Source organism: Salvelinus namaycush, unplaced genomic scaffold (genome assembly GCF_016432855.1).
Source record: "Salvelinus namaycush isolate Seneca unplaced genomic scaffold, SaNama_1.0 Scaffold62, whole genome shotgun sequence".
Lineage (NCBI taxonomy): Eukaryota > Metazoa > Chordata > Actinopteri > Salmoniformes > Salmonidae > Salvelinus > Salvelinus namaycush.
In genome coordinates, this window is record NW_024061331.1 from 421,416 (window position 1) to 448,769 (window position 27,354).

The 27,354-nt window shown below is 39.8% G+C and overlaps 1 protein-coding gene across 1 annotated transcript; it reads left to right on the forward strand.

Moving 5' to 3' along the window:
- The first annotated feature begins 853 nt into the window (after positions 1–853).
- On the forward strand, positions 854–24,217 carry LOC120042124 (cytochrome P450 3A27-like). The gene is made up of 13 exons (XM_038986981.1): positions 854–1,739; positions 5,690–5,783; positions 6,111–6,163; positions 10,345–10,444; positions 10,626–10,739; positions 15,720–15,808; positions 18,203–18,351; positions 18,626–18,753; positions 19,140–19,218; positions 19,794–19,954; positions 20,346–20,572; positions 21,702–21,864; positions 23,967–24,217. Exons 1-13 carry the CDS (start codon positions 1,666–1,668, stop codon positions 24,081–24,083), a joined length of 1,548 nt encoding a protein of 515 aa, XP_038842909.1. The 5' UTR covers positions 854–1,665; the 3' UTR covers positions 24,084–24,217.
- The last annotated feature ends 3,137 nt before the right edge of the window (positions 24,218–27,354 follow it).

Genomic DNA, 27,354 nt, shown 5'->3' on the forward strand with positions numbered 1-27,354 from the left:
TACAGGAAAGAAAAACATAAAACATTTTGAATCAGAAGATAATATTGCAGCTTATAATCAGTTGGAATACCAGGTTCACATCTTACGTCATCCTTTGCTTGCCTGTCTAGTTTAATATATTTGAATGTAATCTATGGCATTATTTAGGATCCTTAAGACATGAGCTTCTACTAAACTAAATAAAACGATTTATTAGAATAACAGTGTGTTTTCACATAAAACTATTTTGGAAATAGTTTGCCTTGAAACGGAAGCAAACAGAACGAAACGTGGAGGGACATACCTGAATTTATCCCAATAGAAACTCTCATTTTGCTCTGTGTTCTTCCATTTAGTTCTCGGTTTCCGTAATGAATATGCCCCTGTTCTCTCTGCCAATCATTCACCATCCCTCCCTGCTTCGCTTTCACCTCTCACACAGTCTCCCTCCTATCTCCTTATTGTGTGTTGTGAACAACATTTGCCTGACCAACAATAGTAGAATCGGCAGTTCGGTTTTCAAAATAAAAGATACCCATTGAAACTGATGCAAACGGATATATATTGTGGAATCAAGCAAAAATCCTGGAGGGATTGAAGATTGTTGCTAAATATATATATGGAATATGTTATATATATAAATATATAATTTATATGTTATGTTATGTTATATATATAAATATATAATATATATGTTATCTTATATATATAAAAATCCTGGAGGGATTGAAGATTGTTGCTAAATATTTATAATATATTCAACAAAAGACAAATAATTAGTTAATTTGACACCAAATAAATATGTTAAAATTGCCCTGTGGATGTATAGTTTTCAGAACTAAAACATTTGGATCTTGGGTTCGTGACATGGGGTACCAGCGTTATGGGGGTTTGGGTTCGTGACAGGGGGTACCAGCCTACTCATTGACTCCCATAGATTACAATTATAATGAGTTTACACAAATATTAGCATCGCAGTTCTTATTGCAGGACTTTAACTGTGGGAAATCACAATGCAGCCTATAGTGCCTATTGAACATTCATATTTAAATGTACAGCCTTACTTATGGAATTGGGAAGTATTTTCCCATAGTCAATGTCCTGCAATAAGAGCTCCGATGCTAATATTTGTGTAAACTCTTCACATTTCATGGACCCAAGATCCAGAGGTGACGCTGTACAGTGCAATAGAAGTCTGTCCCAATGCAATTCTAATACAGCCACAGTGCGACTTCAACTATGTTTTGTGTGTCAAATTAACTACGTATTGTATTTTGTTTAATTCATATAACAACATTCCAACCCTGTTCAGCATGATCTAATCCAAATATGGTATGATATCCACTATTTATGTCTGTTTGCATCAGTTTCAATATTGGACCCTTATTTTGAAGGCGAACTGCAAATTCCTTTGTGGCTCATCCTTATTCTAGCTAGCATCACACAGGTGTTTTTCCGACGGGATACAATAATCCCTTGCAACCTGCACGGTCTCAAACAGAGTACGGAGAAGAGCAACAATCGGTAGTCGAGATCTGTCGCGTGCACAGAAGAACCAGACTAGAACCGGACAGAAAAAAACAACTCAAAACCTGTCAGACCATCGGAGAACTGAACTCGAACGAGCCTGAGAGAAAACGGAGCCTTTGTTTTCAGAAGCAGCGGGGAGGCGAACCGGAGGAGAAGATGATGAGTTTTCTGCCATACTTCTCCGCTGAGACGTGGACCCTCCTGGCACTCCTCATCACCCTCATTCTGGTGTAAGGTCTTCAAATCAAATCAAATGTTATTTGTCACATGCATTGTAGTTTATGTCGTGGAAATATCCAGTCAATAATATTTCACAAATACCGGAGCCTGTGAGTTCAAATCTACTTTTAGTACGCCATAATAAAAGCTGTTTCATGAAAACTACTACTTTTCCAGTCTTGGCAAACACTTCTTCTACAGCTGTCCTCCTTACATCACCCCCATAGTAACTCCTCTAAATGACTCATCCTCTCTGGCATTTAACCACCATTATCTTATTGCCTTGCACTAAGTTTAGGGAAACTTCAGAGCCACAGCAATAGTTCAGAAATAACCAGACATGTTCTCGACTACGACAGGTGCATGTAAGACCATAGCAACAGTCCATAGAAATAACCAGACATGTTCTCGACTAAGACAGGTGCATGTAAGACCATAGCAACAGTCCATAGAAATAACCAGACATGTTCTCGACTAAGACAGGTGCATGTAAGACCATAGCAACTGTCCATAGATATAACCAAACATGTTCTCGACTAAGACAGGTGCATGTAAGACCATAGCAACAGTCCATAGAAATAACCAGACATGTTCTCAACTAAGACAGGTGCATGTAGGACCATAGCAACAGTCCATAGAAATAACCAGAGATACTCTCGACTAAGACAGGTGCATGCATGTAGGACCATAGCAACAGCCCATAGAAATAACCAGACATGTTCTCAACTAAGACAGGTGCATGTAGGACCATAGCAACAGTCCATAGAAATAACCAGAGATGCTCTCGACTAAGACAGGTGCATGCATGTAGGACCATAGCAACAGCCCATAGAAATAACCAGACATGTTCTCGACTAAGACAGGTGCATGTAGGACCATAGCAACAGTCCATAGAAATAACCAGACATGTTCTCGACTAAGACAGGTGCATGTAGGACCATAGCAACAGTCCATAGAAATAACCAGACATGTTCTCGACTAAGACAGGTGCATGTAGGACCATAGCAACAGTCCATAGAAATAACCAGACATGTTCTCGACTAAGACAGGTGCATGCATGTAGGACCATAGCAACAGTCCATAGTAAATAACCAGACATATTCTCGACTAAGACAGGTGCATGTAGGACCATAGCAACAGCCCATAGAAATAACCAGAGATGTTGTCGACTAAGACAGGTGCATGTAGGACCATAGCAACAGCCCATAGAAATAACCAGACATGTTCTCGACTATGACAGGTGCATGTAAGACCATAGCAACAGTCCATAGAAATAACCAGACATGTCATCCTGCTGGCTCCTCTGAACGGAACACCCATGTTCTGGTGAAATCACAAGAGGTGTAACCATAGCAACAGTATATATTAGACCATACAAGTGAAACAAAAATAAACAGCCATGTCCACTCCCCAGACAGGTGCATGTCTAATGGTGTCTAATGACCCAAACCCACATAAAGAGTGCACTCATCTTGCGGATTATCCTGAAATGTATCATGGCCACAGATGTTCTGGAAAATGGTCAATATTAACCGGTGTAGACTAACAGTGAAATGTTTACTTAAGGTTCCTTTTCCAACAATGTATCATAAATCAATTAGAGACCCAGATGGGGACACAGGAGGCAGATGGTTGGAGTCTTAGATGTTAAATAATTCAAAAAGGAGTAGGCAAGAGAATGGTCGTGGACAGGCAAAAGGTCAAAACCAAATCAGAGTCCAGGAGGTATAGAGTGGTAGACAGCCTCGAGGTCAAGGCAGAATGGTACAGAGTCCAGGAGGTATAGAGTGGTAGACAGCCTCGAGGTCAAGGCAGAATGGTACAGAGTCCAGGAGGTATAGAGTGGCAGACAGCCTCGAGGTCAAGGCAGGCAGAATGGTACAGAGTCCAGGAGGTATAGAGTGGCAGACAGCCTCGAGGTCAAGGCAGGCAGAATGGTACAGAGTCCAGGAGGTATAGAGTGGCAGACAGCCTCGAGGTCAAGGCAGGCAGCATGGTACAGAGTCCAGGAGGTATAGAGTGGCAGACAGCCTCGAGGTCAAGGCAGGCAGAATGGTACAGAGTCCAGGAGGTATAGAGTGGTAGACAGCCTCGAGGTCAAGGCAGGCAGAATGGTACAGAGTCCAGGAGGTATAGAGTGGTAGACAGCCTCGAGGTCAAGGCAGGCAGAATGGTACAGAGTCCAGAAGGTATAGAGTAGTAGACAGCCTCGAGGTCAAGGCAGGCAGAATGGTACAGAGTCCAGGAGGTATAGAGTGGCAGACAGCCTCGAGGTCAAGGCAGAATGGTACAGAGTCCAGGAGGTATAGAGTGGTAGACAGCCTCGAGGTCAAGGCAGAATGGTACAGAGTCCAGGAGGTATAGAGTGGCAGACAGCCTCGAGGTCAAGGCAGACAGAATGGTACAGAGTCCAGAAACAGGCGAGGTAAGGGCAACAGCAAGGGTCAAAACTTGGAGTACTAGAAAAAGGAGAAATAGCAAAAGCAGGAGAATGGGAAAAACCGCTGGTTGACTTGGACATACAAGACAAACTGGCACAGAGAGACAGGAAACACAGGGATAAATACACTGGCCCAGAGAGATAGGAAACACAGGGATAAATACACTGGCCCAGAGAGATAGGAAACACAGGGATAAATACACTGGCCCAGAGAGATAGAAAACACAGGGATAAATACACTGGCCCAGAGAGATAGGAAACACAGGGATAAATACACTGGGGAAAACAAGCGACATCTGGAGGGGGAGGAGAAAACAACAAGGACAGGTGAAACAGATCAGAGTGTGACACAAATAACATGGTTATATACAGATTAACATGGCTATATACAGAATATCATGGTTATATAAATAATAACATGGTTATATAAATAATAACATGGTCATATACAGAATAACATGGCTATATACAGATTAACATGGCTATATACAGATTAACATGGTTATATACCGATTAACATGGTTATATAAATAATCACATGGTCATATACAGAATAACATGGTTAAATAAATAATAACATGGTCATATACAGAATAACATGGCTATATACAGATTAACATGGCTATATACAGAATAACATGGTTATATACAGAATAACATGGCTATATACAGATTAACATGGTTATATACAGATTAACATGGTTATATAAATAATAACATGGTCATATACAGAATAACATGGCTATATACAGATTAACATGGTTATATAAATAATAACATGGTCATATACAGAATAACATGGCTATATACAGATTAACTTGGTTATATACAGAATAACATGGTTATATAAATAATAACATGGTCATATACAGAATATCATGGTTATATACAGATTAACATGGCTATATACAGATTAACATGGTTATATACAGAATAACATGCCTATATACAGAATAACATGGTTATATACACAATAACATGGTTGTAAACAGAATTTCATGGTTATATACAGAATAACATGGGTATATACAGAATAACATGGTTATATACAGACTAACAGGGTTAAATACAGAATAACATGGCTATGTACAGAATATCATGGTTATATACAGAATAACATGGTTATATACAGAGAATAACATGGTTATATACAGAATATCATGGTTATATACAGAATAACATGGTTATATACAGAATAACATGGTTATATACAGAATAACATGGTTATATACAGACTAACAGGGTTATATACAGAATAACATCGGTATATACAGAATAACATGGTTATATACAGGGATGCTATACTTAATCTGACTTCTCTTGAACATTTTACTAGTTTCTGTCTCTGTCTCTGTCTCTGTCTGTGTGTGTGTGTGTGTGTGTGTGTGTGTGTGTGTTTGTGTTTGTGTTTGTGTTTGTGTTTGTTTGTGTGTGTGTGTGTGTGTGTGTGTGTGTGTGTGTGTGTGTGTGTGTGTGTGTGTGTGTGTGTGTGTGTGTGTGTGTGTGTGTGTGTGTGTACAGGTATGGGTACTGGCCCTATGGTGTGTTCACTAAGATGGGTATCCCTGGTCCCAAACCCCTACCTTACTTTGGCACAATGATGGAGTATAGAAAGGTTAGTACCCGTTCAGAATAAACATCTCATATTTTAAACAATAGTGTTATTTCCCCCATGTAAAATAATACATTGAGAAGGAAAATGAGGGCTAGACGGTTGTTTAAACAATAGATAAATAAAATATCATATGAGACATGATCAGTCTAGAAGTTGTGTTATTGACCCTGGGGACCATAGAAAATAACAAAGCCTCCTCAACCCTCACCTGTTTCAGGTGTGTTCTCTGTTCAGGTGGAGGACACACCTACATGACCTTCTAAGGCATGAATCAGCAGTTTTTCTCTCTCTCTCTCTCTCTCTCTCTCTCTCTGTCTCTGTGTGCAGGGTTTCACTAACTTTGACACAGAGTGCTTTCAGAAGTATGGGAGAATCTGGGGGTGAGTTATGTTATCTATACCGTACTAGGATGACTCACAACTGTACTATGCTTTTCCCTTACAATTATTTACCTGCTCGAGCTGTCATGTGACCATGAGGAATAGTATTAATAATATCAACAACCAGAATAATGTTTTCTTTGTAGTTTTATATGAGCTGGTTAAATGTGTTTCTCCTCTGTGAAGGATCTATGATGGGATGGAGGCTGTTCTGTGTACCATGTAGGATTGTAGGTGTACTCAGACCCCTTCACTTTTTCCACATGTTGTTACATTACAGCCTTATTCTAAAATTGATGTAATTGTTTTTTCCCTCATCAATCTACACACACAACACCCCATATTGACAAAGCAAAAACTGATTTGTAGATTTTTTTGCAAATATATAATAGAATGTAAAACTGAAATATTATATTTACATAATTATTCAGTCACTTTACTCTGTACTTTGTTGAAGTACTTTCGGCAGCAATTGCAGCCTCGTGTCTTCTTGGGTATAATGCTACAAGCTTGTCACACCTATATTTGGAGAGTTTCTCCAATTCTTCTCTGCAGATCTGGTCTCTGGCTGGGCCACTCAAGGACATTCAGAGACTTGTCTCAAAGCCACTCCTGCGTTGTCTTGGCTGTGTGCTTAGGGTTGTTGTCCTGTTGGAAGGTGAACCTTCACCCCAGTCTGAGGTCCTGAGTGCTCTGGAGCAGGTTTTCATCAAGGATCTCTCTATACTTTTCTTCATTCAATCTTCCTCAATCCTGACTAGTCTGCCAGTCCCTGGCGCTGAAAAACATCCCCACATCATGATGCTGCCACCACCATGCTTCACCGTAGGGATGATGCCAGGTTTCCTCCAGACGTGACACTTTTCATTCATGCCAAAGAGTTTAATCTTGATTTCATCGGACCAGAGAATCTTCTTTCTCATCGTCTGAGAGTCTTTAGGTACCTTTTGACAAACTCCAAGTGGGCTGTAGTGCCTTTTACTGAGGAGTGGCTTCTGTCTGGCCACTCTACCATAAAGGCCTGATTCTTGGTCATCTCCTTGACCAAGGCCCTTCTCCCCCAATTACTCAGTTTGGCCGGGTGGCCAGCTCTAGGAAGAGTCTTGGTGGTTCTTTGATTAAAGAATGATGGAGGCCACTGTGTTTTTGGGGACCTTCAATGCTGCAGAAATATTCCCCAGATCTGTGGCTCAACACAATCCTGTCTCGGAGCTCTACGGCCAATTCTTTCGACCTCATAGCTTGGTTTTTGCTCTGACATGCACTGTCAACTGTGGACATTATATAGACAGGTGTGTGCTTTTCCAAATCATGTCCAATCAATGGAATTTACCACAGGTGGACTCCAATCAAGTTGTAGAAACATCTCAAGCATGATGGAAACAGGATGCACATGAGCTCAATTTGGAGACTCATAGCAAAGGGTCAGAAAACGTATGTCATTAACCCTTGTGTAGTCTTAACATTCTGTATACTCCGCTTGTCCTAATGGTAAAAAATGACCCGCCTTCACTAAACCCCTGTGTGTGTGTGTGGTTTTTGTGGTGTGTAAATGATTGTATAACTACCGGGTCAAAAATGACCCAAAGACAATTTTTGTTCTCTGGTGGTGTACAGCTTTCATGGAAATATGAACAAAGGTGATGTTTCACTTTTTCTAATGTGGGGTCACTCTAGGAAAAGTAATCAAATTTCAAGTTGAAGAAATATAATTTAGGGGGTTTTCTCTGCTGTTAAACATAGTGGCGGGTCATTTTTTACTCTTAAGACAACACAAGGGTTAAGGTATTTCTGTTTTCGCTTCTCGTTATTGGGTATTGTATGTAGATTTATGAGCGTTTTTTATTTATTAAATCAATTTTAGAATGAGGCTGTAACTCAACAAAATGCCATTGTGAAGGATATATGATGGGAGGATCTGTGTCATCATGTAGGTGTATTTATAGTGGTTAAAGCCAGGTGTGTGTTTCTCCTCTGTGAAGGATCTATGATGGGAGGCAGCCTGTACCATGTAGGTGTATATATAGTGGTTAAAGCCATGTGTATTTCTCCTCTGTGAAGGATCTATGATGGGAGACAGCCTGTTCTGTGTACCATGTAGGTGTATATATAGTGGTTAAAGCCAGGTGTGTTTCTCCTCTGTGAAGGACCTATGATGGGAGGCAGGCTATTCTGTGTATCATGTAGTTGTATATATAGTGGTTAAAGCCAGGTGTGTTTCTCCTCTGTGAAGGATCTATGATGGGAGGCAGTCTGTTCTGTGTACCATGTAGTTGTATATATAGTGGTTAAAGCCAGGTGTGTTTCTCCTCTGTGAAGGATCTATGATGGGAGGCAGTCTGTTCTGTGTACCATGTAGGTGTATATATAGTGGTTAAAGCCAGGTGTGTTTCTCCTCTGTGAATGATCTATGATGAGAGGCAGTCTGTTCTGTGTACCATGTAGGTGTATATATAGTGGTTAAAGCCAGGTGTGTTTCTCCTCTGTGACGGATCTATGATGGGAGGCAGGCTATTCTGTGTACCATGTAGGTGTATATAGTGGTTAAAGCCAGGTGTGTTTCTCCTCTGTGAAAGATCTATGATGGGAGGCAGGCTATTCTGTGTACCATGTAGTTGTATATATAGTGGTTAAAGCCAGGTGTGTTTCTCCTCTGTGAAGGATCTATGATGGGAGGCAGGCTATTCTGTGTATCATGTAGTTGTATATATAGTGGTTAAAGCCAGGTGTGTTTCTCCTCTGTGAAGGATCTATGATGGGAGGCAGTCTGTTCTGTGTACCATGTAGGTGTATATATAGTGGTTAAAGCCAGGTGTGTTTCTCCTCTGTGAAGGATCTATGATGAGAGGCAGTCTGTTCTGTGTACCATGTAGGTGTATATATAGTGGTTAAAGCCAGGTGTGTTTCTCCTCTGTGACGGATCTATGATGGGAGGCAGGCTATTCTGTGTACCATGTAGGTGTATATATAGTGGTTAAAGCCAGGTGTGTTTCTCCTCTGTGAAAGATCTATGATGGGAGGCAGGCTATTCTGTGTACCATGTAGTTGTATATATAGTGGTTAAAGCCAGGTGTGTTTCTCCTCTGTGAAGGATCTATGATGGGAGGCAGGCTATTCTGTGTATCATGTAGTTGTATATATAGTGGTTAAAGCCAGGTGTGTTTCTCCTCTGTGAAGGATCTATGATGGGAGGCAGTCTATTCTGTGTACCATGTAGTTGTATATATAGTGGTTAAAGCCAGGTGTGTTTTTCCTCTGTGAAGGATCTATGATGGGAGGCAGCCTGTTCTGTGTACCATGTAGGTGTATATATAGTGGTTAAAGCCAGGTGTGTTTCTCCTCTGTGAAGGATCTATGATGGGAGGCAGCCTGTACCATGTAGGTGTATATATAGTGGTTAAAGCCAGGTGTGTTTCTCCTCTGTGAAGGATCTATGATGGGAGGCAGTCTGTTCTGTGTACCATGTAGTTGTATATATAGTGGTTAAAGCCAGGTGTGTTTCTCCTCTGTGAAGGATCTATGATGGGAGGCAGCCTGTACCATGTAGGTGTATATATAGTGGTTAAAGCCAGGTGTGTTTCTCCTCTGTGAAGGATCTATGATGGGAGGCAGTCTGTTCTGTGTACCATGTAGGTGTATATATAGTGGTTAAAGCCAGGTGTGTTTCTCCTCTGTGAAGGATCTATGATGGGAGGCAGCCTGTTCTGTGTACCATGTAGGTGTATATATAGTGGTTAAAGCCAGGTGTGTTTCTCCTCTGTGAAGGATCTATGATGGGAGGCAGCCTGTACCATGTAGGTGTATATATAGTGGTTAAAGCCAGGTGTGTTTCTCCTCTGTGAAGGTTCTATGATGGGAGGCAGCCTGTTCTGTGTACCATGTAGGTGTATATATAGTGGTTAAAGCCAGGTGTGTTTCTCCTCTGTGAAGGATCTATGATGGGAAGCAGCCTGTACCATGTAGGTGTATATATAGTGGTTAAAGCCAGGTGTGTTTCTCCTCTGTGAAGGATCTATGATGGGAGGCAGCCTGTTCTGTGTACCATGTAGGTGTATATATAGTGGTTAAAGCCAGGTGTGTTTCTCCTCTGTGAAGGATCTGTGATGGGAGGCAGTCTGTTCTGTGTACCATGTAGGTGTATATATAGTGGTTAAAGCCAGGTGTGTTTCTCCTCTGTGAAGGATCTATGATGGGAGGCAGCCTGTTCTGTGTACCATGGACCAAAGCATGATCAAGACCGTCCTGATTAAAGAGTGTCACAACATCTTCACCAACCGCAGAGTGAGACAAACACACACACACACACACACACACACATCCCCCTAATGATAATCTGAACAATAATTATCCTAAAATTATTACTGATATTATTACTGATATCATTATTCATACATTTTAAAGTAGTGTGAATATTATGTAAATACTATGATCATTATTAAATCATATAATTAACATGTTTTAGAACATCATTCTGAATGGTGAGCTGTTTGATGCGGTGTCCATTGCAGAGGACGATACATGGAGACGGATCCGCAGTGTCCTCTCACCTTCCTTTACCTCTGGACGTCTAAAAGAGGTAGAACCATCCCTCCATCTCTCCCTTTCTATCAACTTGTACATAAACGCTTTATAACTTGTTATTAACTTAACTATAGGTTGTTATAAACTCTTTACGAACTCATCATAGCTTGTTATAAACTATTAACTCATTATAGCTTGTTTTAAACTATTAATTAACTCATCATAGCTTGTTATAAACTATTAACTCATTATAGCTTGTTTTAAACTATTAATTAACTCATTATAGCTTGTTATAACCTATTAACTCATTATAGCTTGTTATAATCTCTTTACTAACTCATTATAGCTTGTTATAAACTCTTTACTAACTCATTATAGCTTGTTATAAACTATTAACTAATTATAGCTTGTTATAAACTATTTACTCATTATAGCTTGTTATAAACTATTAACTCATTATAGCTTGTTATAATCTTTTATTAACTCATTATAGCTTGTTATAAACTCTTTACTAACTCATTAAAGCTTGTTATAAACTATTAACTCATTATAGCTTGTTATAAACTATTAACTCATTATAGCTTGTTATAAACTCTTTACTAACTCATTATAGCTTGTTATAAACTATTAACTCATTATAACTTGTTATAAACTATTAACTCATTATTGCTTGTTATAAACTCTTTATTAACTCATTATAGCTTGTTATAAACTATAACCTCATTATAGCTTTTTATTAACTCTTTATAAACTCATTAGAGCTTGTTATAAACTCTTTACTAAATCATTATAGCTTGTTATAAACTGTTTACTAACTAATTATAGCTTAATATAAACTCTTAACTCATTATAGCTTGTTATAAACTCTTCATAAACTCATTATAGCTTGGTGTAAACCCTTTATAAACTCATTATAGCTTGTTATAAACTCCTTACTAACTCATTATAGCTTGTTATAAACTCCTTACTAACTCATTATAGCTTGTTATAAACTATTAACTCATTATAGCTTGTTTAAAACTATTAACTCATTATAGCTTGCTATAAACTCTTTACAAACTCATTATAACTTGTTATAAACGATTTACTCATTATAGCTTGTTATAAACTCTGTACTAACTCATTATAGCATGTTATAAAGTCATTATAGCTTGTTATAAACTATTTACTCATCATAGCTTGTTAAAAACTATTAACTCATTATAGCTTGTTATAAACGATTAACTCATTATAGCTTGTTATAAAGTCATTATAGCTTGTTATAAACTATTTACTCATTATAGCTTGTTATAAACTATTAACTCATTATAGCTTGTTATAAACTCTTTACTAACTTATTATAGCTTGTTATAAACTATTAACTCATTATAGCTTGATATAAACTATTAACTCATTATAGCTTGTTATAAACTATTAACTCATTATAGCTTGTTATAAACTATTAACTCATTATAGCTTGTTATAAACTCTTTACTAACTCATTATAGCTTGTTATAAACTATTAACTCATTATAGCTTGTTATAACTATTAACTCATTACAGCTTGTTATAAACTCTTTATAAACTCATTATAGCTTGTTATGAACTATTAACTCATTATAGCTTGTTATAAACTCTTTATAGCTTGTTATAAACTCTTTACTAACTCATTATAGCTTGTTATAAACTATTAACTCATTATAGCTTGTTTTAAACTATTAATTAACTCATTATAGCTTGTTATAAACTATTAACTCATTATAGCTTGTTATAATCTCTTTATTAACTCATTATAGCTTGTTATAAACTATTAACTCATTATAGCTTGCTATAAACTATTTACTCATTATTGCTTGTTATAAACTCTTTATAGCTTGTTATAAACTCTTTACTAACTCATTATAGCTTGTTTTAAACTCTTTACTAACTCATTATAGCTTGTTATAAACTATTAACTCATTATAGCTTGTTATAAACTATTAACTCATTATAGCTTGTTATAAACTCTTTACTAACTCATTATAGCTTGTTATAAACTATTAACTCATTATAGCTTGTTATAAACTATTAACTCATTATAACTTGTTATAAACTATTAACTCATTATTGCTTGTTATAAACTCTTTATTAACTCATTATAGCTTGTTATAAACTATAACCTCATTATAGCTTGTTATTAACTCTTTATAAACTCATTAGAGCTTGTTATAAACTCTTTACTAAATCATTATAGCTTGTTATAAACTGTTTACTAACTAATTATAGCTTAATATAAACTCTTAACTCATTATAGCTTGTTATAAACTCTTCATAAACTCATTATAGCTTGGTGTAAACCCTTTATAAACTCATTATAGCTTGTTATAAACTCCTTACTAACTCATTATAGCTTGTTATAAACTCCTTACTAACTCATTATAGCTTGTTATAAACTATTAACTCATTATAGCTTGTTTTAAACTATTAACTCATTATAGCTTGCTATAAACTCTTTACAAACTCATTATAACTTGTTATAAACGATTTACTCATTATAGCTTGTTATAAACTCTGTACTAACTCATTATAGCTTGTTATAAAGTCATTATAGCTTGTTATAAACTATTTACTCATCATAGCTTGTTAAAAACTATTAACTCATTATAGCTTGTTATAAACGATTAACTCATTATAGCTTGTTATAAAGTCATTATAGCTTGTTATAAACTATTTACTCATTATAGCTTGTTATAAACTATTAACTCATTATAGCTTGTTATAAACTATTAACTCATTATAGCTTGTTATAAACTATTAACTCATTATAGCTTGTTATAAACTATTAACTCATTATAGCTTGTTATAAACTCTTAACTCATTATAGCTTGTTATAAACTAGTAACTCTTTATAGCTTGTTATTAACTCTTTACTAACTCATTATAGCTTGTTATAAACTCTTCACTAACTCATTATAGCTTGTTATAAACTATTAACTCATTATAGCTTGTTATAACTATTAACTCATTACAGCTTGTTATAAACTCTTTATAAACTCATTATAGGTTGTTATAAACTATTAACTCATTATAGCTTGTTATAAACTCTTTATAGCTTGTTATAAACTCTTTACTAACTCATTATAGCTTGTTATAAACTATTAACTCATTATAGCTTGTTATAAACTATTAACTCATTATAGCTTTTTATAAACTATTAACTCATTATAGCTTGTTATAAACTATTAACTCATTATAGCTTGTTATAAACTACTAACTCATTATAGCTTGTTATAAACTCAAATCTAAATCAAATCAAATTGTATTCGTCACATACACATATTTAGCAGTTGCGGGTGTAGTGAAATGCTTGTGTTCCTAGCTCCAACAGTGCACTAATATCTAAAAATACACAACAATACACACAAGTCTAAATGTAAAATAATGAAATTAAGAAAAATAGAAATATTAGGATGGGCAATGTCGAAGTATGGAATATATAAGTATATTTTTTTTTAAATAGAATTTACCTTTATTTAATTAGGCAAGTCAGATATGAACAAATTCTTATTTACAATGACTGCCTAGGAACAGTGGGTTAACTGCCTTTTTTCGGTGGCAGAACAGCTGATTTTTACCTTGTCAGGTCCGGGATTCGTCCTAGCAACCTTCTGGTTACTAGTCCAACGTCCTAACCACTAGGCTACCTGCCTCCCTAAATGTGATGGGATGTATAGACATTATGTACATTTTGTTGATAGCAAATCTGTAGAATACATGGAATTGTATACAGTTGAAGTCGGATGTTTACATACACTTAGTTTGGAGTCATTAAAACTCGTTTTTCAACCACTCCACAAATGTATTGTTGACAAACTATAGTTTTGGCAAGTCGGTTAGGACATCTACCTTGTGCATGACAAAAGTAATTTTTCCAACAATTGTTTAGAGACAGACAATTTCTCTTATAATTCACTGTATCACAAATTCAGTGGGTCAGAAGTTTACATACACTAAGTTGACTGTGCTTTTAAACAGCTTGGAATGTTCCAGAAAATGATGTCATGGCTTTCCTTCCTGCTTGACATCATGGGAAAATCAAAAGAAATCAGCCAAGACCTCCGAAAAAAAATGTAGACCTCCACAAGTCCGGTTCATCCTTGGGAGCAATTTCCAAACGCCTGAAGGTACCACGTTCATCTGTACAAACAATAGTACGCAAGTATAAACACAATGGGACCACGCAGCCGTCATACCGCGCAGGAAGGAAACACGTTCTGTCTCCAAGAGATGAACGTACTTTGGTGCAAATCAATCCCAGAACAGCAGCAAAGGACCTTGTGAAGATGCTGGAGGAAACAGGTACAAAAGTATCTACATCCACAGTAAAACGTCCTATATCGACATTACCTGAAAGGCTGCTCAGCAATGAATAAGCCACTGCTCCAAAACCGCCATAAAAATGCCAGACTACGGTTTGCAACTGCACATGGGGACAAAGATTGTACTTTTGGAGAAATGTTCTCTGGTCTGATTTAAACAAAATTAAACTGTTTGGCCATAATGACCATCGTTATGTCCCAATGGATATGGGAGTTTATCAAAATCGTGTTTGTTTTCAAATTCTTTGTGGATCTGTGTAATCTGAAGGAAATATGTCCCTAATATAGTCATACATTGGGCAGGAGGTTAGGAAGTGCAGCTCAGTTTCCACCTCATTCTGTGGGCATTGTGCACATAGCCTGTCTTCTCTTGAGAGCCAGGTCTGCCTATGCCGACCTTTCTCAATAGCAAGGCTATGCTCACTGAGTCTGTACATAGTCAATGCTTTCCTTAAGTTTGGGTCAGTCACAGTGGTCAGGTATTCTGCCACTGTGTACTCTCTGTTTAGGGCCAAATAGCATTTTAGTTTGCTCTGTTTTTTTGTTAATTCTTTACATCTCTACATCTCTACCTCCCTACCTCTCTGTCTCTACCTTTTCTCTCTGTCTCTCTACCTCTCTACCTTTCTCTCTCTCCCTCTCTCGCTCTACCTCTCTCTCTACCTTAATCTCTCTCTGTCTCTCTCTCTCTCATCTAGATGTTTGGTATCATGAAGCAGCACTCTGCTAACCTGTTGAATGGAATGAAGAAGCAGGCAGATAAAGACCAGGCCATCGAAGTGAAGGAGTGAGTCCTGATTCCTAACCTCTGGCTTTTCACCTTACACCTCTGAGTCTTGATTACAATACACACACACATGTAGCCACCCTTTGCCTTGATGACAGCTTTGCACACTCTTGGCCTGAGGTAGAGTACCTCATGATAAGCTGTAGACCACACTATCTACCAAGAGAGTTTTCATCTATAATTTTCATAGCCGTCTATTTACCACCACATACCGATGCTGGCAGTAAGATCACACTCAACCAGCTGTATAAGTCCATAAGTAAACAAGAAAATGCTCATCCAGAAGCGGCGCTCCAAGTGGCCGGGGACTTTGATGCAGGGAAACTTAAATCAGTATAATCTAATATCTACCACCATGTCACATGTGCAACCAGAGAAAAAAACTATAGACTACCTTTACTCCACACACAGAGACGCATACAAAGCTCTCCCTCGCCCTCCATTTGGCATGCGCGGACCAACTGGCAAGTGTCTTCACTGACATTTTCAACCTCTCCCTGACCGAGTCTTAAATACCTACATGTTTCAAGCAGACCACCATAGTCCCTGTGGCCAAGAAAGCGAAGGTAACCTGCCTACATGACTAGCATACCGCCCCAACAGATCCATAGCACTCACGTCGGTAGCCATGAAGTGCTTTGAAAGGCTGGTCATGGCTCACATCAACACCATCATCCCGGGAACCCTACACCCACTCTAATTCACCTACCGCCCCAACAGATCCACAGATGATGCAATCTCTATTGCACTCCACACTGCCCTTTCCCACCTGGACAAAAGCAACACATGCATGAAAATGCTGTTCATTGACTACTGCTCAGCATTCAACACCATAGTTCCCACAAAGCTCATCACTAAGCTAAAGACCCTGGGACTAAACACCTCCCTCTGCCACTGGATCCTGGACTTCCTGACGGGCCGCCCCCAGGTCTGCCACACTGATCCTCAACACGGGGGCCCCTCATGGGTTGTGCTTAGTCCTCTCCTGTACTCCCAGTTCACCCACGACTGCGTGGCCAAGCATGACACCAACACCATCATTAAGGTTGCTGATGACAAAACAGTGGTAGGCCTGATCACCGACAACGATGAGGCAGCCTATAGGGAGGAGGTCAGAGACCTGGCAGTGTGGTACCAAGACAACAACCTCTCCCTCAATGTGAGCAAGAAAAAGTAGCTGATCGTGGACTACAGGTAAAGGAGGACTGAACATGTCCCCATTCACATCGACGGGGCTGTAGTGAAGTGGGTCGAGAGTTTCACGTTTCTTGGTGTCCACATCACCAACAAACTAACATGGTCAAAACACACCAAGACAGTCGTGAAGAGGGCGCGACAATGCCTTTTCCCCCTAAGGAGACTGAAAAGATTTGGCATGGGTCCCCAGATCCTCAAAAAGTTCTACAGCTGCACCATCGAGAGCATCCTGACCGGTTGCATCACCGCCTTGTATGGCAACTGCTCGTTATCTGACAGTAAGGAGCTACAGAGCGTAGTGCGTACGGCCTAGTACATCACTGGGGCCAAGCTTCCTGCCATCCAGAACCTATATACTAGGTGGTGTCAGAGGAAGGTCCCAAAAATTGTCAAAGACTCCAGTCACCCGGGGCCTCCCCCGGGCATCGCAGTGCTAGCTGTGCCACTAGAGATCCTGGTTCGAGTCCAGGCTCTGTCGCAGCCGCATGCCGTAAGACTGCTGAACAATTAATCAAATGGCTACCCAAACTATTTACATATTTTTTACTTTAGTTTATTTTGTAAATATTTTCTCAACTCTATTTCTTGAACTGCATTGTAAGTAAGCATTTCACAGTAATGTCTACACCTGTTGTATTTGGCGCATGTGACAAACACATTTGATTTGATTTAGTTGTGTGGTCGGTAGTTGTGGTCAGTAGTTGTGTGGTCAGTAGTTGTGTGGTCGGTAGTTGTGTGGTCGGTAGTTGTGTGGTCAGTAGTTGTGTCGTTGTGGTCAGTAGTTGTGTGGTCAGTAGGTGTGGTCAGTAGGTGTGGTCAGTAGTTGTGTGGTCGGTAGTTGTGTGGTCGGTAGTTGTGTGGTCGGTAGCTGTGGTCAGTAGCTGTGGTCAGTAGTTGTGGTCTGTAGTTGTGTAGTTGTGGTCAGTAGTTGTGTGGTCGGTAGTTGTGGTCAGTAGTTGTGTGGTCAGTAGTTGTGTGGTCACTAGTTGTGTGGTCAGTAGTTGCGGTCAGTAGTTGTGGTCAGTAGTTGTGGTCTGTAGTTGTGTAGCTGTGGTCAGTAGTTGTGTGGTCAGTAGTTGTGGTCAGTAGTTGTGTAGTTGTGGTCAGTAGTTGTGTGGTCAGTAGCTGTGGTCAGTAGTTGTGGTCAGTAGTTGTGTAGTTGTGGTCAGTAGGTGTGTAATTGTGGTTGTGTTGCAGGTTCTTTGGGCCCTACAGTATGGATGTGGTCACCAGCACAGCCTTCAGTGTGGACATTGACTCTCTGAACAACCCTTCAGACCCCTTCGTCTCCAACGTCAAGAAGATGATCAAGTTTGACCTGTTCAACCCACTGTTGCTCCTAGTCGGTGAGACCACACACACACACACACACACACACACACACACACACACACACACACACACACACACACACACACACACACACACACACACACGGACACAAAGTTGTACTTTTTAATCAAATGCAGTTGTATATCTTTTTATAAAACTTTGTCTCCACCTCTCCTCATCCTCCCCAACCTCTCCCCTCCTCCCTTCCTCTTCTCCTCTCCCGTCCTCCACTCCTCTCCTCTTCCCTCCCTTCCTCCTCCCTCCTCCTCTTCTCTCCTCCTTCTCCAGTGCTGTTTCCCTTCACTGGTCCTATCTTGGAGAAGATGAAGTTTTCTTTCTTCCCGACTGCGGTGTTGGACTTCTTTTACGCCTCGCTGGCTAAGATCAAATCTGGACGTGACACTGGGAACTCAACTGTAAACATGTTTTATATTTATATTTGATTGTTATGTTGATATTTTCATCTGTACATTTGTATTGTAATATTATGTATTTATTTATTATAAAACTATGTAACTATGTAATTTAACTAGTGATTTGCACCAATATGAAACGTCCATATCGATATTATGTTGGAATTTAAAAACACTATTATTGGGACCCAAACATCTACATTCATATTAGAATCTGTTTGTGTTGGTTGTGATTGGATCAGATCCATTAGAATCTGTTTGTGTTGGTTGTGATTGGACCAGATCAATTAGAATCTGTTTGTGTTGGTTGTGATTGGACCAGATCCAGTAGAATCTGTTTGTGTTGGTTGTGATTGGACATATTTGACCTAAATTCATTCTGCTCGCAGAATCGGGTGGATTTCTTACAACTGATGATTGACTCTCAGAAAGGCAACGACACAAAGACAGGAGAGGAACAGACTAAAGGTACCTGCCAAACACAAACCTGGAAACTACTGTTACAAACACGCACCTGTAAACTACTGTTACAAACAAACACCTGTAAATTACAGTTTCAAACAGACACCTTTAAACTACTGTTACAAACACACACCTGTTACAAACACACACCTGTAAACTACTGTTACAAACACATACCTGTAAACTACTGTTACAAACACACACCTGTAACCGACTGCTACAAACACACACCTGTAACCGACTGCTACAAACACACACCTGTTACAAACACACACCTGTTACAAACACACACCTGTAAACTACTGTTACCAAAACACACCTGTTACAAACACACACCTGTTAACAACATACACCTGTAGTCTACTGTTCCAAACACACACCTGTTACAAACACACACCAATAAACTACTGTTACAAATACACACCTGTTACAAATACACACCTGTTAACAACATACACCTGTAATCTACTGTTCCAAACACACACCTGTTACAAACTATTCTCTTGGTCTCTCTCTCTATTTCTCTTCTCCTCTCCCTTCTCTCCTTTCCTCTACTCTCCTCTCCCTCTCTCCTTCTACAGGACTGACTGATCATGAGATCTTGTCTCAGGCCATGATCTTCATCTTCGGTGGCTACGAGACCAGCAGCAGTACTATGAGTTTCCTGGCCTATAACCTGGCAACCAACCCCCACACCCTGACCAAACTGCAGGAGGAGATAGATACTGTGTTCCCCAACAAGGTATTGTGATGTGTATGTAACCCCGGTGTCAGATGTGGTGAGGTACTGATTTGTATGTAACCACAGTGCCAGATGTGGTGAGGTACTGATGTTTTTGTAACCCCGGTGCCAGATGTGGTGAGGTACTGATGTGTGTGTAACCCCGGTGCCAGATGTGGTGAGGTACTGATGTGTGTGTAACCCCGGTGCCAGATGTGGTGAGGTACTGATGTGTATGTAACCCCGGTGCCAGATGTGGTGAGGTACTGATGTTTTTGTAACCCCGGTGCCAGATGTGGTGAGGTACTGATGTGTGTGTAACCCCGGTGCCAGATGTGGTGAGGTACTGATGTGTGTGTAACCCCGGTGCCAGATGTGGTGAGGTACTGATTTGTATGTAACCACGGTGCAGGCTCCTATCCAGTACGAAGCTCTGATGCAGATGGACTATTTGGACTGTGTGTTGAACGAGTCTCTGAGACTGTACCCCGTCTCCCCGCGACTGGAGAGGGTCGCCAAGAAGACGGTGGAGATCAACGGCATCGTCATCCCCAAAGACTGCGTTGTCATGGTTCCCACGTGGACCCTCCACCGTGACCCAGAGATCTGGTCCGACCCTGAGGAGTTCAAACCAGAGAGGTACTGGACCGCACCGTAACCACAATCCAACCATGACACAACCTTAATACAACCACAGTACAACCACAAAACAACCTTAATACAACCACAGTACAAGCATAACACAACCTTAATACAACCACAGTACAAGCATAACACAACCTTAATACAACCACAGTACAACCATAACACAACCTTAATACAACCACAGTACAACCATAACACAACCTTAATACAACCACAGTACAAGCATAACACAACCTTAATACAACCAGAGTACAAGCATAACACAACCTTAATACAACCACAGTACAACCATAACACAACCTTAATACAACCACAGTACAAGCATAACACAACCTTAATACAACCACAGTACAAGCATAACACAACCTTAATACAACCACAGTACAAGCATAACACAACCTTAATACAACCACAGTACAACCACAAAACAACCTTAATACAACCACAGTACAACCATAACACAACCTTAATACAACCACAGTACAACCATAACACAACCTTAATACAACCACAGTACAACCACAACACAACCTTAATACAACCACAGTACAACCACAAAACAACCTTAATACAACCACAGTACAACCATAACACAACCTTAATACAACCACAGTACAACCATAACACAACCTTAATACAACCACAGTACAACCATAACACAACCTTAATACAACCACAGTACAACCATAACACAACCTTAATACAACCACAGTACAACCATAACACAACCTTAATACAACCACAGTACAACCAGAATAAAAACATAAGATCATTACTAAATTTTGCTACAACGTAACTAGAGTGCATCATAGTACTTCGGTGCAATGTGCTTTGTGTCTGAACCACAACCACAAATCAACTACAACACAATGTGTAATGTGTCTGAACCACAACCACAAATCAACTACAACACAATGTGTAATGTGTCTGAACCACAACCACAAATCAACTACAACACAATGTGTAATGTGTCTGAACCACAACCATAAATCAACTACCCTGGCCCGACCCAATAACACAACCATAACATAACCACAAATCAACTACAACACAATGTTTAATGTGTCTGATCCACAACCACAAATGAACTACAATACAATGTGTCTGCCCTCTCCCTGTCCAGGTTCAGTAAGGAGAACAAGGAGTCTATTGATCCGTACACGTACATGCCGTTTGGGGCGGGGCCCAGGAACTGTATCGGGATGCGCTTCGCCCTGATCATGATCAAACTGGCCATGGTCGAGATCCTCCAGAGTTTCACTTTCTCCGTCTGCGACGAGACCGAGGTGAGACGCTCACCTGAGCAGACAGAATATGACATCATCAAACACCCCTATCATTCATAGATAGAGGCTGCACTTGCCGCAGCACCTGTTTTAACATGGTCATCACCTGTTTTAACATGGTCACCACCTGTTTTAACATGGTCACCACCTGTTTAAACATGGTCACCACCTGTTTAACATGGTCACTGCCTGTTTTAACATGGTCACCACCTGTTTTAACATGGTCATCACCTGTTTTAACATGGTCACCACCTGTTTTAACATGGTCATCACCTGTTTTAACATGGTCACCACCTGTTTTAACATGGTCAGCACCTGTTTTAACATGGTCACCACCTGTTTTAACATGGTCATCACCTGTTTTAACATGGTCACCACCTGTTTAACATGGTCACTGCCTGTTTTAACATGGTCAGCACCTGTTTTAACATGGTCACCACCTGTTTTAACATGGTCACTGCCTGTTTTAACATGGTCATCACCTGTTTTAACATGGTCACCACCTGTTTTAACATGGTCACCACCTGTTTTAACATGGTCACTGCCTGTTTTAACATGGTCAGCACCTGTTTTAACATGGTCACCATCTGTTTTAACATGGCTTGCTATTCTCTATAGATCCTGTTGGAGATGGACAACCAGGGTTCTCTTCTGTTATTCTCTATAGATCCCGTTGGAGATGGACAACCAGGGTTCTGTTCTGTTATTCTCTGTAGATCCCGTTGGAGATGGACAACCAGGGTTCTCTTCTGTTATTCTCTGTAGATCATGTTGGAGATGGACAACCAGGGTTCTGTTCTGTTATTCTCTGTAGATCATGTTGGAGATGGAAACCAGGGTTCTGTTCTGTTATTCTCTGTAGATCCCGTTGGAGATGGACAACCAGGGTTCTGTTCTGTTATTCTCTGTAGATCCCGTTGGAGATGGACAACCAGGGTTATGTCATGTTATTCTCTGTAGATCCTGTTGGAGATGGACAACCAGGGTTCTGTTCTGTTATTCTCTGTAGATCCCGTTGGAGATGGACAACCAGGGTTATGTCATGTTATTCTCTGTAGATCATGTTGGAGATGGACAACCAGGGTTCTGTTCTGTTATTCTCTGTAGATCACGTTGGAGATGGACAACCAGGGTTCTGTTATGTTATTCTCTATAGATCCTGTTGGAGATGGACAACCAGGGTTCTGTTATGTTATTCTCTATAGATCCTGTTGGAGATGAACAACCAGGGTTCTCTTCTGTTATTCTCTGTAGATCCCATTGGAGATGGACAACCAGAGTTCTGTTCTGTTATTCTCTGTAGATCATGTTGGAGATGGACAACCAGGGTTCTGTTCTGTTATTCTCTGTAGATCCCATTGGAGTTGGACAACCAGGGTTCTGTTCTGTTCTGTTATTCTCTGTAGATCATGTTGGAGATGGACAACCAGGGTTCTGTTCTGTTATTCTCTGTAGATCATGTTGGAGATGGACAACCAGGGTTCTGTTCTGTTATTCTCTGTAGATCATGTTGGAGATGGACAACCAGGGTTCTGTTATGTTATTCTCTATAGATCCTGTTGGAGATGGACAACCAGGGTTCTGTTCTGTTATTCTCTATAGATCATGTTGGAGATGGACAACCAGGGTTCTGTTCTGTTATTCTTTGTAGATCACGTTGGAGATGGACAACCAGGGTTCTGTTATGTTATTCTCTATAGATCCTGTTGGAGATGGACAACCAGGGTTCTGTTCTGTTATTCTCTGTAGATCACGTTGGAGATGGACAACCAGGGTTCTGTTCTGTTATTCTCTGTAGATCATATTGGAGATGGACAACCAGGGTTCTGTTCTGTTATTCTCTGTAGATCATGTTGGAGATGGACAACCAGGGTTCTGTTCTGTTATTCTCTGTAGATCATGTTGGAGATGGACAACCAGGGTTCTGTTCTGTTCTGTTATTCTCTGTAGATCATGTTGGAGATGGACAACCAGGGTTCTGTTCTGTTATTCTTTGTAAATCATGTTGGAGATGGACAACCAGGGTTCACTTCTGTTATTCTCTATAGATCCTGTTGGAGATGGACAACCAGGGTTCAGTTCTGTTATTTTATTCTCTGTAGATCCCGTTGGAGATGGACATCCAGGGTCTGCTGATGCCAAAACGACCAATCAAACTGAGGTTGGAGCCCCGTAGCAACACCCCTAGCAACACCACCGCCACCTCTCCAACAACATGACCGAATGCAGGAGCACCCTACCCTGGAGTACCCTTCTCTCTCTCTTGCTCTCTCTCTCTCTTGCTCTCTCTCTCTCTCTTGCTCTCTCTCTCTCTCTCTCTCTCCCCCTCTCTCCCCCCTACACACAAAAGGGCTATACTACAGACAGAAATACTCCTCACCCCGCTAATGATCCTGGGCTGGTGTGGTTACATGTGGTCTGCGGTTGTGAGGCCGGTTGGACGTACTGCCAAATTCTCTAAAACAACGTTGGAGGAGGCTTATGGTAAAGAAATGAACATTAAATTCTCTGGAAATAGCTCTGGTGTACATTCCTGCAGTCAGCATGCCAATTGCTGACTGTGGCGTTGCGATATGTGTTGTGTGACAAAACTGCACATTTTAGAGTGGCCTTTTATTGTCCCCAGCACAAGGTGCACCTGTGTAATGATCATGCTGTTTAATCAGTTTCTTGGTATGCCACACCTGTCAGGTGGATGGACTATCTTGACAAAGGATGAAATGCTCACCAACAAGGATGGAAACATTTGTGGACAACATTTTAGGGAAACAGGCTTTTTGTGCGTATGGAACATTTCTGGGATCTTTAATTTCAGCTCACGAAACATTTTTGTTCAACAGCCTCACTATCTATCTATCTATCTATCGATCGGCTACTGAATATTCAGTCCTTATCCTGCTATATGCTACTGAATATTCAGTCGTTATCCTAACCCTGCTATAGGCTACTGAATATTCAGTCCTGACCCTGCTATAGGCTACTGAATATTCAGTCCTGACCCTGCTATAGACTACTGATTATTCAGTCCTGACCCTGCTATAGGCTACTGATTATTCAGTCCTTATCCTAACCCTGCTATAGGCTACTGATTATTCAGGCTGGGATTCAATATGCTACTTAATATAATATGATAATAAGACTGCATTCACGATGAATGTTCAGTTCAGTCAGTTCAATCATAAATTAATTCTGGTCTCAGTTTGAGTAGGACTCAGAAACCCATTTCCACCAGATGAAAGAAAGATAGTAATACTATGGATGCATTAGGGGTACATGTCTTGTTAAAGTTAGACACCAGGAGGTATTAAATCCATGGCATGATGTCATGTCTGGATCCTGCACACTACTGGCTGGTGGCTGGAATTCTCCTAGAATGTAGAACTCTAGCTGGTGTTCTGTAGAACTCTCATTCTGTTCCTCTGGATGTTCTGCTGTCCAGTCATTCCAAAATAGAATCTTTACTGTCTGTTGAGATGATCCCTGCAGCTGCTTTGCTTCAACTTTAATTATCACAAACCAATAAAAATCATCACACTAATGAACAAGGTCGTCTGTGTATTTATTAACATTCATAGTACAAAACATTATAGATCGTCTACTGTAGGTATGTTGGTTGAAGCTCAGTGTTAAATTCAAATATCTTTACCATCATCTAAACCAATCTCTATGAAAATTAACAAATCAACTTGGTTGGACACACAACACACTCACACTTTCTTTGGTTACTACCATGTGTTATTTCATAGTTTTGATGTCTTCGCTATTATTCTACAAAGTAGAAAACAGTAAAAATAAAGAAAAACGAATGAGTAGGTGTGTCCAAACTTTTGACTGGTACTGTACAGTACAGTGGAAGTCGGAAGTTTACATACACTAGTTTTAATGACTCCAACCTAAGTGTTTCAACCACTCCACGAATTTCTTGTTGACAAACAATTAGCCTTTTAAAATGATAAACTTGGATTAGCTAACACAACATGTCTTTGGAACACAGGAGTGATGGTTGCTGATAATGAGCCTCTGTACGCCTATGTAGATATTCCGTAACAATTCAGCTGTTTCCAGCTACAATCATTTACAACATTAACAATGTCTACACTGTATTTCTGAACAATTTGCTTTTCTTTCAAAAACAAGGACATTTCTAAGTGACCCGAAAATGTTGAACGGTAGTGTGTGTGTATATATATATATATACAGTGGAAGTTGGAAGTTTACATAGACTTAGGTTGGAGTCATTAAAACTCATTTTTCAACCACTCCACGAATTTCTTGTTGACAAACTATAGTTTTGGCAAGTCGGTTAGGACATCTACTTTGTGCATGACACAAGTACTTCTTCCAACAATTGTTTGACAGATTATTTCACTTATAATTCACTGTATCACAATTCCAGTGGGTCAGAAGTTTACATACACTAAGTTGACTGCCTTTAAACAGCTTGGAAAATTCCAGAAAATGATGTCCTGCCTTTTAGAAGCTTGACTCATTTGAGTCAATTGGAGGTGTACCTGTGGATGTATTTCAAGGCCTACCTTCAATCTCAGTGCCTCTTTGCTTGACATCATGGGAAAATCAAAAGAAATCAGCCAAGACCTCAGACAAAAAATTGGAGACCTCCACAAGTCTGGTTCATCCTTGGGAGCAATTTCCAAACACTTGAAAGTACCACGTTCATCTGTACAAACAGTTTTACGCAAGTATAAACACCATGGGACCACGCAGCCATCACACCGCTCAGGAAGGAGATGCGTTCTGTCTCTTAGAGATGAATGTACTTTGGTGCAACAAGTGCAAATCAATCCCAGAACAACCGCAAAGGACCTTGTGAAGATGCTGGAGGAAACAGGTACAAAAGTATCTATGTCCATAGTAAAACGAGTCCTATATCGACATAACCTGAAAGGCCGCTTGGCAAGGAAGAAGCCACTGCTCCAAAACCGCCATAAAAAAAGCCAGACTACGGTTTGCAACTGCACATGGGGACAAAGATTGTACTTTTTGGAGAAATGTCCTCTGGTCTGATGAAACAAAAAGAGACCTGTTTGGCATTAACTTCTACTTCATCACAATCCCGGATCCGGGAGCACCCCCATCAGTAAAAAAGCTGACTAGCATAGCCTAGCATAGCGTCACAAGTAAATGCTAGCATCTAAATATCATTAAATCACAAGTCCAAGACACCAGATGAAAGATACACATCTTGTGAATCCAGCCATCATTTCTGATTTTTAAAATGTTTTACAGGGAAGACACAATATGTATTTCTATTAGCTAACCACGATAGCAAAAGACACAACTTTTTTTCCCCACCATTTTTTTCCTGCATAGGTAGCTATCACAATTTCGACCAAATAAAGATATAAATAGTCACTAACCAAGAAACAACTTCATCAGATGACAGTCTGATAACATATTTATTGTATAGCATATGTTTTGTTAGAAAAATGTGCATATTTCAGGTATAAATCATAGTTTTACATTGCAGCC

Bases quoted from the DNA above. Each gene is read 5' to 3' on its own strand.
- LOC120042124 (XM_038986981.1), top strand. From the start codon at position 1,666: ATGATGAGTTTTCTGCCATACTTCTCCGCTGAGACGTGGACCCTCCTG. The intron at 18,754-19,139 runs GTAAACATGTTT...TTCTGCTCGCAG, and splicing joins GTGACACTGGGAACTCAACT to AATCGGGTGGATTTCTTACA. The intron at 20,573-21,701 runs GTACTGGACCGC...CTCCCTGTCCAG, and splicing joins GAGGAGTTCAAACCAGAGAG to GTTCAGTAAGGAGAACAAGG.